Source organism: Notolepis coatsorum (genome assembly GCF_963971535.1).
Source record: "Notolepis coatsorum genome assembly, chromosome: 1".
NCBI lineage: Eukaryota > Metazoa > Chordata > Actinopteri > Aulopiformes > Paralepididae > Notolepis > Notolepis coatsorum.
In genome coordinates this window covers 11,222,119-11,240,402 of record NC_140165.1, presented here as the reverse complement: position 1 = coordinate 11,240,402, position 18,284 = coordinate 11,222,119, and the positions used below count along the sequence as shown (strand labels likewise).

General features: G+C 44.2%; 1 protein-coding gene across 1 annotated transcript in view; it reads right to left on the bottom strand.

Annotated features, from left to right (window-relative positions):
* The window catches only part of LOC311228215 (uncharacterized protein), a gene marked incomplete at its 3' end in the record, with an annotated part of 35,807 nt that overhangs the window by 1,251 nt on the left and 16,272 nt on the right, over window positions 1-18,284 (bottom strand). The window contains exon 4 of the mRNA XM_084314126.1: window positions 8,881-9,868. Coding sequence (XP_084170252.1) covers window positions 8,881-9,868 — 988 coding nt within the window. The remainder of the gene's footprint in view (window positions 1-8,880; window positions 9,869-18,284) is intronic.

Here is an 18,284-nt window from a genome sequence, read left to right as displayed (position 1 = left end):
CACGAGTTCGATTCTGGGACCCGCCGTATTTTCTCAGAGTGTCTTCCCCTACTCTACATCCTATTCAACCTGTTTCTGTCGGTCATGCTTGACCAGAAAAAAGCGATAAACGCTAAAAAATGAAGTTTAAAAAAAAATAAAATTAGTGGGGTTCTTCATTCAGGGAAGCACAGCTGAGAACACTTATGGCCATTTTTACGAACAACTTTTCCGGAGATCTTTTTCGTAAGTTTGTTCTTACGAAGATAGTTACGTACACTTTCGATCATGAGGTCCATTGAGAGTTACTAATGATGCATTACTAAATACTAATGTATGTACACTGCAAGTGCTTTTATTGATAGCAGTATCACATGTTTTAGCCTAGGCTAGTAGTGTAGATGCTTGGTTAAGGAGCTAGCTAACTAAACAGTTACCTTCAAGTTTCAAGTTTCTTTAATAGTTGTCATACAGAAATACAGAATACTTTTATACAAAATGCTTCCTTCCTTAGTTGATTCTATGCTAACCCGTGTTCTCAATTTAGAAATAAGGCAGAAGTCTAAAAATTCTTCTCCAAGGGATAATTAGCACAAAATATACCCATAGGACTTTAAAGTTCAGTGTGAATTGAAAGCTAACTTAAGAGTGGTAGTAAACGTAAAAGGGGGGTCGGCATTGGCCTATATACTATTATTACAGAATGCCAAGGAGAGAAAGAAAACTGAAGAACATTAAAAAGCAGCTGAAAAATGCTGTGAGGCAGCTTCTCCTTGAAAGATTGGGTCCAAAGCAACAACAGTCAGGGAGGAGATAATGATAAAGGTATGGATTTGTAAGTCCTCACTGATAGCTATGTACTAGCTCGCAGAGCCATTGTTTGGATTATCACTGAGAATCCGGTGCCAACATGGTCAAGAATACTAATTTGACCGAAAATGTGTCTTAAATATTTAAATTGGCCAACCAATTGCTAGGTGCCCCTGCCCTTCAAACAGCCTGAGTCCGCCACTGCGTGAATGAGAGTGTGAAAAGTGTTTTGATACATTTCCCCACAGCCTACTGTAGTACATTCAATTGCTTAGGCAAAAATTTAAAAGACACTTTAGAAACAAACAAAAAGTGGCTAGTTAGATTAGCCAACTATTTGTTTTTGATCAAGGTATTTTTATTGTACATTTCCACATTATACAATATCACATATCACACTCCATTTTATGGGAGGGCACACAGGCAAGCACACAGGAAAACATGGCATGAGTGAGTGAACGGGAAAGGCTAGTAGGTAGAAGTGGGTTTTGAGCCTCGATTTGAAGGCATCTATCGAGTTTAAAGAGTAAAAAAGAGTTTAAAAAAGAGAGTATATACATTTGATGAAGAAACTGTACATTGGAGGAGGTTGGGTAGGTGGGGTGGAGGGGGGGGGGGTTGGGTATGTGGGGAAACTGTACATTGGAGGTGGTTGGGTGGGTGGGGGCGGGTAACTGTACATTGGATTATCGACGAAACCTTACTTGGTCCCAAGAAGAGGGTCTCGTGTATTATTGGGTTAGGACATTTACTGTACATTGGAGGTTTAGTCCCTTGTTTAGCCGAATCTGGGTTTAACATGATTTGTGGAGCTCCCTCTGGTGTTGTGGTCGTGGTATTCACTGACCTTTGGGAAGTATTTTGACATGTACATGGGTACCTTAGTCGTGTAGTGTATCTTGTAGACCAGGACCATTGCAAGTTGTACTCTATCGTCTACTCTAAACCATCCTAGGTTGTCAAAGTGGGCAGGGGTGAGGTGGGTTCTAGGAGTAAGGTCAAGCAGTAGTCTGACCAGTTTGTTTTGTGATGTTTGTCATAGTTTTTTTTCCCAACCTGTACCTACCACTCTATTAAAGTAAGTCATTTACACCATTGCTGAGCAGAAACACACGCATACAGTACAGAAATAAACATATTATGGGGTTACATTCTCTGCTTTAATTTTTCCGACAAATGTCAAGAAAGGTTGCCAAATTGCATAAAATCTGAAAACAGACCCTTGGAGAGTGTATCTTCTGTAGCTTTGATACATTGCATAATCTCTTTAGTCCAGTGGGATTAATTCAAGCGTATTGATCTATTTGATTAGACTTTCTCTTAGGGACCCTCCATCTGAGAAGATCTTTGTTGTTGGATGTGATTTAGTCCAGATATTAGCTTATATAGCTGAGATAACAGTAGTAAGTGAAACCTATGCTTATTGTCATCATAGTTATGGTAATGATTATTATTATATGGTATGAAGCTGTAAGGTACAGTTGAGCTGACCTCACTCTCCTCTTGGTCTTGGCTGTTAGTATGGCGCGGTCAGGTTGGCCTGCTACGCGGGCTTGGTCTGGAACCGGCTACTACACTCTGCACCAAAACAACAACACACTCTCTCCCAGTGTCCAGCCGCAGCTCCGGAGTGCTCCCATTGTCCAGCTGCAGCCCCGGAGTGATCCGCTCAAGATGCTACTCCAACTCTCCGCCCTCCAGCTACTACCAATTTTTAACCCACTCCTGCTCCTATCCTACACCCAACTTGGACTCCTGCTTCTCCTACCGTTTTCCCCTTGGATTCTCACTTCCCCCCCCCTCCCCCCATTTTTCACTGCCCCCCCCCCCCCCCCCTCTCATATACTCCTGCTGATCTTCACTCGTTCAACAACAATTACCGTCTCCCTGCTGCCACTGCTGCCAGAAACGCTGGCATTCACTGTCGCCGTCGCAACATCCACAGAGGCCCCCGCCTAAATCGAAACCGGACTCTCCACCTCCCTGACGGCTCATACATCCCCTCTTCCTGGAGTACCTCTCGCCCCCCTGCCACCCCCACCCGCCGCACCGCTAACCTCGATAACCTTCGCTCCTTCCTCCCTGCTCCCCCATCCATCTCCCTTGCTCTCCTCAACAATCGTTCTCTCTCAAACAAATCACCTCTGATTTATGAATTACTACTGGACAACAACCTTAACCTACTCCTCCTCACTGAAACCTGGCAACAGCCCTCGGACTTCTACTCCCTCAACCAAGCTACCCCCCCAAACTACAGCTTCATCGCCAAGCCCCGCCTCTCTGGCCGAGGGGGGGGTCTTGCCGTTTTCCACAAACTCTCCCTATCCATCACTGAACTGCACCTAAACCTCCCTCCCATGCTATCCTTTGAATACCTTGCCTTCTCCCTCCCCAACTCTATCACTGCACTACTCCTCTACCGCCCTCCAAAGCCTCATCCCTCTTTTCTAACTGAACTTTCTGATCTCCTGACCATAGCCTCCACTCTCTCCACCCGCCTCCTACTTACCGGTGACCTCAACATCCATGTTGACCAACCTAACTCAAACCTCACTCCTGACTTCCTCTCCCTCCTTGACTGTTTTAGCCTCACCCAGCACATCAACTTTCCCACCCACAACAAAGGCCACACACTCGACCTTGTTTGCTCTGCCTCCCTACCCATATCCAATCCTCACCCCATCCCATTCCCACTCTCTGACCACTACTGCATCCTTTTCGCTGCTCCCCTTCCCCCACCCCACCACTCCAATAAACGCACCATCTCTTTCCGTAACATAAAATTCATTGACCCTCTCACACTGTCTCAGTCCATATCCTCTGCCTTTCCCCCTGACTCCGCCCCCTCTAACCCCGACGACTATGCCCTCCTCCTCAACTCTACTCTCTCTGACTCCCTCGACTCACTGGCACCCCTGAAAACCGTCACTGTCTCATTCACCACCTCCTCCCCCTGGTACACTCCGGAACTCCGCTCTATGAAGCAGACCGGCCGTCAATTAGAACGCCTCTATAAAAAAAACCCACCTCACCATCCACGCCGACCTCCACAAACAGCACGTCTCCTCCTACCGTGATGCACTCCAAGCTGCCAAATCGGCCCACTACTCCACCATCATCAACAGCAGCAACCGCAACCCCCGGACCCTCTTCTCCACTGTCAAGAAACTCCTACAACCCCCGGACAATAACTCACTCTCCTCCCCTGACCTCTGCAACTCGTTTCTCCTCTTCTTCAATAATAAAATATCTCTAATCAACAGCTCACTGACTGCCCGCATCGCCGATTCCCCCACCCTCGCCCCCCCCCACTATCATTTTCCTCCCACCTGACTCCATCCCTCCCACCCCTTTTACTGCCTTCGCCCCAGTCGACTCCTCCTTCATCATGGACCTCATGACCACCTCCAAGACCACTACCTGCTCCCTTGACCCCCTACCCACTACTCTCACCAAAGCCTGCCTCCCTGCTCTCATCCTCCACCTCACCGCCCTTTTCAACCAGTCACTATCCCTAGGCCACGTCCCCTCCCCCTATAAACTCGCCGCTGTCACCCCTGTCCTCAAAAAACCCACTCTTGACCCATCCTACCTCTCCAACTACTGCCCCATATCTAATCTTCCTTTTTTCTCTAAAACACTGGAACGCATTGCTGCCTCCCAACTCCACTCCCATCTCCAGTCAAACACCCTCTATGAACCCCTTCAGTCTGGCTTCTGTCCCGCTCACAGCACCGAAACTGCACTGGTTAAAGTCATCAACGACCTCCTAATCTCCGCTGACTTTGGTGCCCTCAACATCCTGATCCTACTCGATCTCAGTGCAGCCTTTGACACAGTGTGTCACTCCATCCTCCTCCAAAGGCTGCACCAACTGGGTGTTGAGGGCACAGCACTTGGCTGGTTCTCCTCCTACCTCACAGACAGACACCAATTCATATCCCTCTCCGGCCACACCTCCTCCCCCTCCCCAGTCACACAGGGGGTACCCCAAGGCTCAGTCCTTGGCCCCCTGCTCTTCATCTGCTACATTCTCCCCCTTGGTCACATCATCCGTAAATACCACCTCAACTTCCACTGCTACGCTGATGACACCTCAAACACAGCATAAACTTTAAAACACTACTCCTCACCTTCAAAGCCCTCCACAGCCTGGCCCCCCCCTACCTGACTGATCTCCTTCTTCCCTACCGCCCCACCCGTTCCCTCCGGTCCTCCTCCACTGCCTCCCTCACTGTCCCGACATCCAAGCTTAAAAACGTTGGAGATCGGGCCTTCTCTCGTACTGCACCCCGACTCTGGAACTCCCCCCCCCAGTCCATCAGAGACTCCCCTACACTCTCCACCTTCAAAGCTCGCCTCAAAACCCACCAGTTCTCCCTTGCCTTCAACCCCCCCCCACCCATAACCCCCCCCCCCCCCCCCTCCAACCTGATTGATGTCTGCCTCCAGTCTTTTTGTGCTATCATGCTGTCTTCCCTGTTCCCCCCATGGTCTCATGTTCCTTTTGTTTTTGTTTCTTTGCTTTTGTTTTTGTTTTTACTTTTGCTCCCGACTATTGTCAGCGACTTCGGGTTATTGAGAAGCGCTATATAAATTAAATTAATTATTATTATAAAATAAATATGAAGTTTGGAAGGGAGCAGGAAACGATACATTTTCTTCATCCTGCTCCTTTTCGGCCATGGGTGTATCATGTTAAAAAAAAGAAAAAGATGTTGGTGATATTGTGCAAAGATTAACTTTACCCCCATGTACGAAACAAAATAAAATGAATGAATGATCAGTATATACTGTATTCTCTCATTGGACTATTGGCCCCATTTTTCTGGGGACCCTCTGGAACTACCGGAAGGACTCCTGGTTTAAGAACCACTGGCTTAATACACAACAGCTACTCCAAATCCTCTGAGTCTGGCTCTGGTGATAGTTACCTCATAATCATCCTGTGCCCCACAGTCGCGTAAAGCGACATAATACAAAGTACATGGGGATCCTATTGAGTATACGGTTTAGTATGAGTACGTGGGGATCCTATTAACACTTTGGTTGCCATTGGTTAACATGGTAAAACATGGTTGAATGCCACCACCCACTTCAATGATAGCGTTCTCATATTTGTGAACGCATAATCTCTAGGGCTGACCTTCGATTTTTTTTTGGCAATCGAAGCTTCGGGGCCGAGCTTCGATTTTAATTCGAAGCTTCGAATTTAAAAAAAATTAATTAATTTTTCTTTGTTTTTTATCTTTTTTTTTTTTATTATCTTATGTTGTGGGACTTGTACAGCACGTTGGTAAACTTTGTTGTTTTTAAATGTGCTCTATAAATAAAGTGGATTGGATTAATGAATTAAGTAGCCCATTTCGTGACTGACGCAGCCAACAAGGTTTCACTCGGCTGTGTGATTTAATTCAAGGTGGATCGCTGTTGTCGTTTGAACAACTTCAGATTTCATGGGAACTACCAATCCCCCAAATCAAGAATGTTTAAGATGAATGAAGTAAGATTTTGATTATTTGAAATATGGCCTGTGTAGACTAAACTATGCACAGAATTATGTCAGTCTACAAGGTCCGGATTCTACATGGTCCGGCAATGTAGACCTTGTAGACTCCACTACAGACCAATTATCAGTGAATGTTCATGCATTTTTAAGAAGGGCTACTTCCACAAAAAAACAAAGAACTCACCAAAACATCTCAGTAGCACCTTATCTAAATGTTCTATTTCATATATGGAGATTCATATTTATTTATGTATTGCATGCATTTCTACATTTTATTTCCTATTTTGTTTATTCATCCCAGTATCTCTTTCTTTCTTATGTGTGGAATTCTACAAGGCATTTACATTCACATTTACATTTAGTCATTTAGCTGACGCTTTTATCCAAAGCGACTTACAAGTTCTGTACGACAGGTCATCAGGAAGGATACAACTCTATCAGCTGAGTAACAATATTCATCAAAGTGTTGCGTGTTACAGTGTAGGTTAGTTTATTAGGACAAGTGCATGACAGTAAGGTTAGTTAGGGTTAGATTTTTTTTATTTTATTTCAGATAATGGTTGAAGAAGTGAGTCTTTAGTCGACGGCGAAAGATTGGACGGGATTCGGCTGTCCTAACTGGGGTGGGTAGTTCATTCCACCATTGTGGGGCAAGGACTGAGAATAGGCGTGTAGGTGGTGTATATGTGTTTGAGGATGATATCCTTCAAACAGGCAATAGTGATGATATAATTTGGGCAGTGCTGAGCTGGGTTCCTTTCCTCCAGTGTATTTGTCCCCCGGCCCCACCCAATGGCCCCATGCACACACACACAAGTAAAAAAAAAAAAAAAAAAAAATGTTTACTTCGATTTTCTTTTTTAATGTTCGAAGCTTGTGCCATCGAACGAAGTATTTAAGACAGCCCTAATAATCTCTGTCTTAAATTATGGCGGCTATGTGTCTAATCTGTTTATCAATGGAGTTGTTTATAGTCAACATTGTCGAAACGGATTGTTTTTTTTTTCTTCTTTTTTTAATCGGTTCATTTCAGTTTTATAGCATTTTAAAAAGCCCTAGTTTTCTTGAAAGTTTCAGGAAAATATATAGATTCCGCGATAAACGGCATTTACTGGAATATTCTGGCATACACAAAAAACATTGTGATTTTTCAGCCTATTTATGAATCGTTTTCAAATAAACACTAGATTATCGATATGTGTACTTCAGTTGGCTTGACGGAAAAGTAAAATGAGGAGGCTGGATAGGGCTGGGCGATATGGAAAAAAATCATATCGTGATAACGATATGATAAAGTTATCATATTTCTCGATATCGATAATTATCGAAATTGTTATAAGTATTAATTATTTTTTTTTTTTTTAAACGACAGATGTATGTTTATTTTGCAGCAATTCTTTGTCATTGCCGCCATCTTTAGTGTTACATCCCCTCACACTCCAGTTCTCAGGCTGTAGCTGGTTTAAAAGCTGGCTGTGGCTCCAGGGGAGTTGAACAGTTCTGGCTCTGCTAGTTTATTTTCGATCTTTTGGCGCTTTTTTGGTGGACAAACCACCGCACATGTGCACCGTGACTCGTGACTGGAGTCTAGTTCTGCTAGCACACATAGCCTACTGTGTACAGACGGTTTCAAACTGTATTTTAAATTAGAAAGCAAACAAAATAAATGGACAAGAGAAAAATAAATCTCAATTTGGTCAGTATTGTCATGTGGACAAGCAAAGCCATTACTTTAAGTTGCAGGCAAGAAAGACAATTCTGTCCACTGTCTCTGGTTTTAAAACTGCCCTCGATATCGATTATTAAAATATATCGCGATATTTATCGTTATATCGCCCAGCCCTAACCTGGCTGGACAACCCCCCCCCCCCCCCCCCCCCCATCAGTCTAATCCAATGGGGTGCAGTACCAACCGGTATTTTCCCAATGGAGCTCAGAGAGTCTGCAGCACTAGCGTGAGGCTCGATTGATGAAATATGAATTCAAATTGCTAATAAAAAAAATACGACAAACAAACGCTATACAGCGCTGGTGGCATTCAACAGTCGGCATGAACTAACGACAGCACGCGTCCGTGGCACACTGCTTACGATAGGTACATGGGGTTACTATTATGTGAACTGCAAACTGTTTTGGGACCTGTTCTCTCTTCTTTTCCAGTCTACTCCCATCTTAAACTGAACTAAATGTTTTTTTCCCCAGTATGAGTTCTCATGTGTGTCTTCACACTTCCTTTCTGACCGAAACCTTTCCCACAAATTGAACAACTAAATGGTTTCTCTCCTGTATGAGTTCTCAGATGTACCTTCAGTTCTCTCATCCTACTGAACCCTTTCCCACAAACTGAACAACTAAATGGTTTCTCTCCTGTATGAGTTCTCAGATGTACCTTCAGATCTCCCGTTCTAATGAACCCTTTCCCACAAACTGAACAACTAAATGGTTTCTCTCCTGTATGAGTTCTCAGATGTACCTTCAGATCTCCCTTTCCAATGAACCCTTTCCCACAAACTGAACAACTAAATGGTTTCTCTCCTGTATGAGTTCTCATGTGTGTCTTCACACTTCCTTTCCGACTGAACCCTTTCCCACAAACTGAACAACTAAATGGTTTCTCTCCTGTATGAGTTATCATGTGTCTCTTCAGATGTCCCATCGTAATGAACCCTTTCCCACAAATTGAACAACTAAATGGTTTCTCTCCTGTATGAGTTCTCAGATGTAACTTCAGTTGTCCCGTCCTACTGAACCCTTTCCCACAAGCCGAACAACTAAATGGTTTCTCTCCTGTATGAGTTCTCATGTGTACCTTCAGTTGTCCCGTCCAACTGAACCCTTTCCCACAAACTGAACAACTAAATGGTTTCTCTCCTGTATGAGTTCTCAGATGGTCCTTCAGAACTTGTTTACTACTGAACCCTTTCCCACAAACTGAACAACTAAATGGGTTCTCTCCTGTATGAGTTCTCATGTGTCTCTTCAGATCTCCAGTTTTAATGAACCCTTTCCCACAAACTGAACAAAGAAATGGTTTGTCTCCTGTATGAGTTATCATGTGTCTCTTCAGAACTTGTTTACTACTGAACCCTTTCCCACAAACTGAACAACTAAATGGTTTCTCTCCAATATGCTTATTTATGTGTATCTTCAGATCTCCCTTCTTTCTGAACCCAGGACTGCCGTTAGACAAACTTTGTACTTTATGGGTCTTCTTTGGTTTCAGAGTCATCAAACCTGGTCCTCCACTCTCCTTCCATTCATCGCCGCCATTGGTGTCAGTTTCAGAACGGTCATCATCACTGTCATCAGTCTCATTTTCCGAACAGTCTGAAGAGGGGAGCTGGCCATCCAGACTGGGGCTCCTCTCCTGCTGCTCAGGGGGAACCTCCTCTTCACAGATTTGGTTAAACCACAAGGACTGAGGTTTCTCTTCATCATGTTCACTCTTCACAGAGACAGGGTTGAATGTGACCTTCATGATATCAGCCTCCTGCAGACCTTGGAGGTGCTCTCCCTCCTGACTGGTCCAGAGTTCCTCCTGTTCCTCTTTAATCTGTAAGGCAAGGGAGTCTAGAAAGAAGAATGTATGTTAAATGTAATTTGTTGTAACCATTACTTTTGAAAGTAACAAACACTACACTCTTGCCAGGAAAGTAACATGTTGAACGAATAGGCCTGTATATGGATGCACAGATCATATACCCAATATCGCTATCAGGGTGATACTGGTTGGTCAGATCTATTACCAAGTTGTCATAAAGCTTCCTTTTCCGGTAACATCAGAGGAGAAGGAAAAGGTTCTCAGTTTTCCTCCAGAATGGATCTTGATTTTACATATTACATAAGGATATAAAGACATGTACATGAGTATCTCATCTTTTACAGTCTATGCTTGTTATGTTTACAGTCTATGCTAGCTCGCCAGCAGTCTGAGCTGACCAAAGATTATTCTTCTTAACTTTTTATGTAAATGTGGAAAGTCTGTTTTTATCTCTGGTCCCATTCCCACGCTGGCCTGTTGAATAGAATCCTCAGTCTTCACACCTGGCTCCAGTGCTCAGAACATGGCTTTCATTGACAATTTGAATCCGTTTTGGGAATGTTCCTCGCTTTTTAGAACTGACAGAATCCATCCAAACAGACAGGGTAGTGCAAGACTATTTTTGCTAACACAGGCAATTCTATTTGTGCTCACACAGGGAATGTCATACAATTCCTATGGACAACAGCCACCTGTTGTGGCAGGAGACGAGAGTGTGTTCTAAAACGAAGAACAGTTGAACTCAGCTGAAATTCTAGACCCTCTTTTAAGTCTGCTATTCTAAAAAAACAAAACTGTGTCTTTGTTTGATCTGATACTATTTTCTGAAAAGACAGTTCATTGGCTTAGTGAAAATATATAGGACGCTTGTTTTCTCTGTTCTGGGCAGAATGTCTTGGCGTCTCCACGCTACTGTATATTCTGCCCGTTGCAATGTATTATTTTCCATTGAAACGTATTCTTTTCCTGTTTGTTGTTTACTTTTGAATAAACCTCTGAAAGATTAATTCTACCTTTTATTATTGAAGATGATCAGATAAACACAACAGCAGGTGTATGCTAGTGGCTAACTTACAGCAGGCTGTGCAGTCATGTGATTGACCGTTTACATCCCAGACCCTCCCCTCTGGACCCCTCCCCCTCCTTCATGCCACTGTGTTATCACCTGAATCAGCCGTATTAGTCCACACTCTTTTAAACATAGGAAAGGCCTGGGACTAATTAATTTAAATGTAAGGAGTCTGGTAAAACAACAAAATATGGATCATTTGAAGATTCTGGTCTTTCAGATTGATTCTGATACGTTAGTGTTAACTGAATCACGTGACATCAGCTCCATTGATAAACTAGCAGAGTTACTCTCCCATTATACGTTGAGATGTTAATTGGTTAAGTAATGCCTCCAACAATGGCCAGGCGAAATCTTGAGGAACAACAACCTCAGGGGAGACGGTGGGGAAATGGAGCCGAAATCCGAAACAGACTACGATCCAGGGCTCAAAACACCATTACCCAGCATGTTATTGGCCAACGTCCAGTCCATTGAGAATAAACTGGACGACAGAGCAAGAATTCAATTCCAAAGGGACATTCGGGACTGCAACGTCCTTTGTTTCACAGAGACTTAGTTGACGCCAGATGTCCTGAATCACGCCATAGAGCCGTCCGAGAACTTCTACGTTCCCCCTAAAGACAGAACGGAAATAGACTCCGGGAAGAAGAGAGGTGGTGGTATAGCCTTCATGCTGAACAAAGGATGGTGCGATCCAGGCAACGTGAAGAAATGATAAAATCACTGGTCCCAAAACCTGGAATACATATTCATCAAGTGTCGACCATTCTTCCAGAATTAACGTCGGCCATTTTGATTGGAGTGTACATCCCACCTCAAACAAATACTGGAGAAAGCTACACGACAAGGTAAATAAACTCCAAACAGCTAACGTTGACGCTGCTAACCTGCTATTGTTGTCGTGGGAGATTTCAACAGGGCGAATCTTAAAAAAGTTTTGCCTAACTTCTATCAGCATGTGGCTTGTCCCACTAGAGGTGAGAATATATTAGACCACTGCTACTCGCAATTTAAGGACGGGTATAAGTCACAGGCTCTTAGCCCATTCGGTAAATCTGATCATGACGCCATCTTTCTTATACCAAAGTACAAACAAAGTCTCAAGCATGTTCCCATAGTAACGCGAGAAGCGAAGTGTTGGTCTGTGGACTCGGAGAACGCGCTGCAAGCTGCACTCGAGTGCACAGACTGGAGCGTGTTCCGTGAAAACACAGATAACAAACGATTACACTGAAACAGTGCTGGACTTTGTTAGAAGAAGGTACTCTGGTAGAAGAAACAATCCCCTCCACCACAATTAAGAGTTTTCCCAAACCAAAAGCCTTGGGTAGACTAATCCATCCATGAGGCTCTGAAAGGGCGCACCTCAGCCATTAACGCTGGGCTCGTGACAGGCAAAATGAACGAGCACAAGGCGGCGAGATACAACGTAAGGAGGACAGTAATAGAGGCAAAACAGCGATACAAGGATAAAGTGGAACTTCAGTTTGAACAGGCTGATTCCAGAGGTATGTGGCAGGTTCTCAGAACAATGACAGACTACAAACGCATCCCCCCACCCCCCCCCATGCTGAACAAAGATATCTCCCTGGCAAACAAGCTCAATACCTTTTATGCAAGGTTTGAGGCTGTGAATAACAACAACAGCCTACAGGCCACTGCAAAGAAGAGCAGAGCCACTGCCGATGGAGACTCAGTGTTCAGGATAACAGAACAGGAGGTGAGGAGGACCTTTACGAAAGTGAATACCAGGAAGGCAGCAGGACCAGATGGTATCCCCTAGGGCTGGGCGATATGACGATATTATATAAATATCGGGTACAGTTCATTAACGATACACTTTTTCAACGTATCGTGGATATCGTGATGTTTTGCCCAAGAGGTTTGTGTCGCGTCAATCTGTCCACACGTTACTCGTTCATATCTCAGCCCGTGCTGAGATATGCCCATTCCGCGGTCTGTTAATAAAGTTTTCAATCAGACAGATGTATGGAAAGGCTTTTATTATAACATTCGTTGTAGTAAAATCATTATGCCTCATTTAGTCATCCTGTTGAGCACTGGTCTCCTACTCGACGGCCGCGGGGAGCTAACGATAGTAGCTTTGTTGACGTTGTTCAGCCACAGGACATTCAGGAAGTAAAAAACTAGGAGCTTGCCGATTGGTGCTAAGAACAGCAGGGCGGGTGCAAGCGCTGTGACGTAATTGGCAGACTCGACTGTCAATCAAAATTATATGTTTCCGTCAGAATGAATGAGTGAAGACTTTGTTAAAGGGTTGCAGAATGGGTACAATACAGTACAGGAGGATGAAGACCAGAAAAAGACTTTCGACTTTTTTACATAAGGGTCCTCCATTTTCAATTCATCAAAACATTTAGAGACATACATATATACAGTAGTTTCATTAAAATGCTATTGATTGATTGATTTAAAACTTTATTAACATATTGCAGAATGGGTACAGTACAGCTCAATACATACAATTGTTAAGGGGATGCAGACCAGAGAAAGACTTTAGTCTTGTTTACATCAGGGTCCCCCATTTTCAATTCATCATATTTCATATCTAAATCATATAATATCTCATTGCTAAATATATGCAATATATAATCTAATAATCTAAATCTAATATATAATATAAAAATGCTAAATGCATGGGTATTTTATTTTGTCTTTAATGTTAGCTTGCAAAATCAAATACTGTCTTGGTAAGCCTCATAATGAATTGTTTGGGGTAAAAAAGAAAAACATCGTGATGTGTATCGTGTATCGCCGAAAGGTCAGAAAATATCGTGATATCATATTTAGGCCATATCGCCCAGCCCTAGTATCCCCGGCCGTGTCCTAAAAGTCTGTGCCGACCAACTGGCCCCGGTGTTCACGGACATATTCAACCTGTCCTTAGAACAGTCTGTCATCCCCACCTGTCTGAAAAAGTCCACCATTATCGATGTACCCAAGAAATCCAGGCCTGCTTGCCTCAACGACTATCGCCCTGTAGCTCTCACCTCCATAGCCATGAAGTGCTTTGAGAATATAATAATAATAATAATGCAGGACCTGTCGCAGAGGTCTTTAATTGGCATGCAATTATCCTCAATGTTAGCGGTTAGCACACACACACCGGAACACACACGCATGCATTGTTTTTGTAGGATCGCCGATGCGATACTCCTCTGCGCTTAACCCATCCCGTCGTCCTTCCCCCCCAAGGGCAGCCGGGAGCAGACGAGGGCTGTGGCGTGAGCCACGCCCGGGGACCATCCAAGTGCTCCTGCCCGTCTTCGTCATGGACGTGACAGCCTTAGCGATCTGTTGTTTTTGCATGTTTTTCCATTGGGTTTCTCTTATCGGGGGGGAACCCTTGCGAGCACGGGGAGAACATGCAAACTCCACACAGAAAGGCCCGGGAGATACCCCACCTGGGTAACTGGCATCGCGGAAACCTGGTCCCCAAGCGGGAATCGAACCCTGGACCTTCTTGCTGTGAGGCGACAGTGTTAACCACTACACCAACATGCCGCTACATAGCTTCAGCTATGTGAGAAGCTAGTGAAGGGCTACATCTGTTCCTCCCTCCCCAACACATTATACCCCCTGCTATTTGCATATCGCCCCAACAGGTCCACGGAGGACGTCATAGCCCATGTGCTGCACACAGCAGCAGGATAATACTATTTATCGACTACAGCTCAGCATTCAATACCATAGTCCCCTCCAAACTCCTAGCCAAGCTCAGGGACCTGGGCTTGAAATATGACCTCTGCCAGTGGGTCTTGGACTTCCTGACAGGAAGACCCCAGGTGGTGAGAGCAGGCAACTGCACCTCCTCATCAATCACTCTCAACACAGGGGCCCCCCAGGGCTGTGTTCTGAGCCCCCTCCTCTACTCGCTGTACACACATGACTGTGTGGCACAGCGGAACAGCAACACAATTGTCAAGTTTGCCTGAAATCCGAGACTACCATAATAAAGGTACAGTTCTTGGCTTGAAAAAAGCTGTTGGAATGGTGTCGATTGGACGAGAACTGGAGGCGTAACGGAAATTTGATTGACAGAGTGACGATGCCGTCATTCCCGATCACCGTCGGTTGATAAGAGTTCTCAATAATAGACCCATTCACAGTAGATCCAGTATAAGCAAATTATCACAGACAGTACCTTTAGAGAAGAGCATGAACTTTGTTTGGTTTGAGTACCAGTTTAAGATTAACAAGCGCATCCTGCAAAGTATTAAATGAGAGTTGTACATTTTTAATGGCTAGTTGTACAGAGTCAACAACACAGTAGACAATAGTGTCATCCGCATAGACAATCCTGACAATATCAGAGACAATATCATTCATATAAAGAGTAGGCGTCTATCGAGGAAGTCAGAAGATCTTAAAGAACTTCTACTCATGCACAATAGAGAGCATCCTGACTGGTAACATCACCTCCTGGTTTGGGAATAGCACGGCACAAGACCGCAGCAGACTACAGAGTGTGGCACGTTCAGCGGAACGCACAATTGGAGGTGGGCTTTCCACTCTCCAGGGTTGCAGGGCCAAGGCTAAGAGAATAACCAAAGACTCTAGTCACCCAAACAACTGCCTCTTTGAACTGCTGCGGTCAGGCAAGTGCTACCGGAGTCTCATGGCCAGTAGAGAGACTCAGAAGGAGCTTCTATCCCCAGGCCATCAGGATGCTCAATGACACTATGTAAGAACCCATCATCTACACTCACTGCACACACATCCACATGTACACACTCACTTTAAACAAACACTCACCTTAACACTCACTTTAGACACTTTAACACTACATTATATGTATCTATTATTAAGAGATTTGCACTACATTCATACCTCATTTGCACCTTACCCTAAGTTTTGTACCTCATTTCGGCATTGTACCTCACTGTTACTCTGTATTGTATATTGTATATTCCTCTTTACTTAATTTTTTTACTGCATGAAGCACACTCTCAGGGGCTCATACAGAAACAAGCATTTCATCGTAAAATATCTGTATTTTATTGTGATAAATAATAAAGAAACTTTAACTTGAAACAACTACTTCAAGGAGGTTAGTGGTAGTTTTCTATCTTTCCCAGCTGCTTACTGAACCCACCAGGCTAAACCTGAAAAACATGGCTAAATCCACCTCAATTGATTTGATTTTCTCAAATAGATGTAACAATAATTCAGCTTGCAGTATTTGAGTTGGGAATCAGTGATCACTGCCCCACAGCATGTATCAAAAACTCTAGACTACAGAAAACTAAATCTCACACTATTTCCAAAAGATACCCCTGATGTTGAATTTGCATCATGCTTCTTTTAAATAAATTAGGATAAAAGATAGATTAACCCTGTGGTTCTCACCTGAACTATGTGATTTATTTAGAGAAAGGAACACACAGACACTCTGGAGACGCTTCCCATCTGTCATTATTGCGGCAATTTGGCAATAAATGTGTATCTGAGGTAATGCCAAATCAAACTACTATTTGAATTTTATCACCAGCTCATATTTAGATGCCTCAAATGTTTTGAAGGCGGTGAATTCAAACAAGAGCAAGATTACTACTTATTCACATAGGCATGTAGAATTTAATTGTCTAATATCTGAGCAGAAAGAGATTTGTCTGGCCTTTAATTAATAGGCACATTTTCTGAAGCCGGTCACTTGATAATAATTATACGGAGCCCCCTCTTGGTGATCATGAGCTGGTGCACGCTTTGAGCCATGCCTCACAGTTGACCTTGCAGCCCTTCTTATTATTACAGACCATTGATAACAGGAAATCAACTGTAGAGGTTAAGCTAGACTTTTCTCCTCAGGTTAGCTGCTCCAGTAATTACAGAACTAACATATTAAATGTTTCGTTGCCATCATGTATAGTTCCTAGTATCTGGAAAATAGCTCATGTTGTTCCATTACATAAAGGTAGAGATAGAAGTCATATTAATAGCTATCGACGAATATCCAAGCTATCCTGTCTTGCATGATTGATTGATTGAAAAGTTTATTAACAGATTGCAGAATGGGTACAGTACAGCTCAATACATACAATTGTTAACACTTTAACTGCCAGGAAACGTCTTTTCACGTCTTTCCCGGCCATGCTCAAGGTGCCGAAGACGCTGTACAGCGTCTTTGATCTGTTTACATCTTTTTTCGATTTTCCCCGTCTGAACTTCACCGCCGAGCTTTTGGCAGAAAATTTGAACCGGAAACTGCATTTCCTCTCAAATTTCACTAGGTGGCAGTGTCCCCCTATTTTTTTTGTCTTTTTCCCCCTCCATTTTCCTCCGATTTTCTCCCATCCCAATGTTAGTCGTATGCCAATTCCCAGTCCCTTCCTGGTCGCTGCGCTTTACCCCCCACAGTCAGATCATTTTGGGAGAGTGGAGGCTACCACGTGCTTCCTCCGACACACGTCCAGCCAATCACCGCTTCTTTTCACCTGGCAGCGCGGATTCTCATTGAGAGGGCGTAGCGTGTGGGAGGACCACACTATCCCCCTCACGTCCAATCCGCGCTTAGCAGGCGCCCCGACCGAACTGTAGGAGTCGCTGTTTACAACGACCCGGACCCACCCCGCCAGCTTCTCCCACCCTCTGATACAGCCAATTGTATCAGTGCCGACGGCCAGCCAAGCTGGTGACAACCCCGGAGCTGTGAGCTGGATTCGAACAGGCGAACCAAGCTCACAGCTCCGGGGCTGGTGACGAACGCAATCTCCGCTCGACCACCTAACCGCCCCTGTCCCCCTATTTTCTAACACTATCACAATAGGGGGAATATTGTACCCCACAATGAATCTGGCATTTGATTGGCCAGCATACCTGGCCAATGTAACCACAGGTATAAAACGTTAGCGCAATCCCAGAATCGACGAGGTTTTGGAGGAGAGAGAGAGAGAGAGAGATAGATAGAGCGATAGAGAGAGAGAGATTGAGAGAGATATTTGAATTGAGATCAGCCTATAGTCTATATTTATAGTGTTATACAGTATAGTGGTAGTATCAGACTAATTGTAAGGTTTCAGCTGTGCTTTAGAAAGTACTTAGTCGTGCTAAGTAGTAGTACTATTCGAGGGATTAGTGTGTAGTCTAGGTAGTATATTTCAGTAGTAGTAATAGTAGTTTGATCAGTTAGTAGTTTCATTTAGATTATTAGATCAGTATGAAGAGACGTAGTGTAGGTAAGCGAGGGGACAATCCGGCGGCGGGTCGCTTTGTTCAGACGAAGCTGGCGTTTGGACCCGCGGTTGTTCGAGTAGCAGCAGCACCAACGACTTTGGTAGCTCCGATCGGAGAGAGCCGTGAGACCGTTGCTGGGCCCAGTAACGCGTCTCACCCCGGGACCGGGAGCGGCTCTA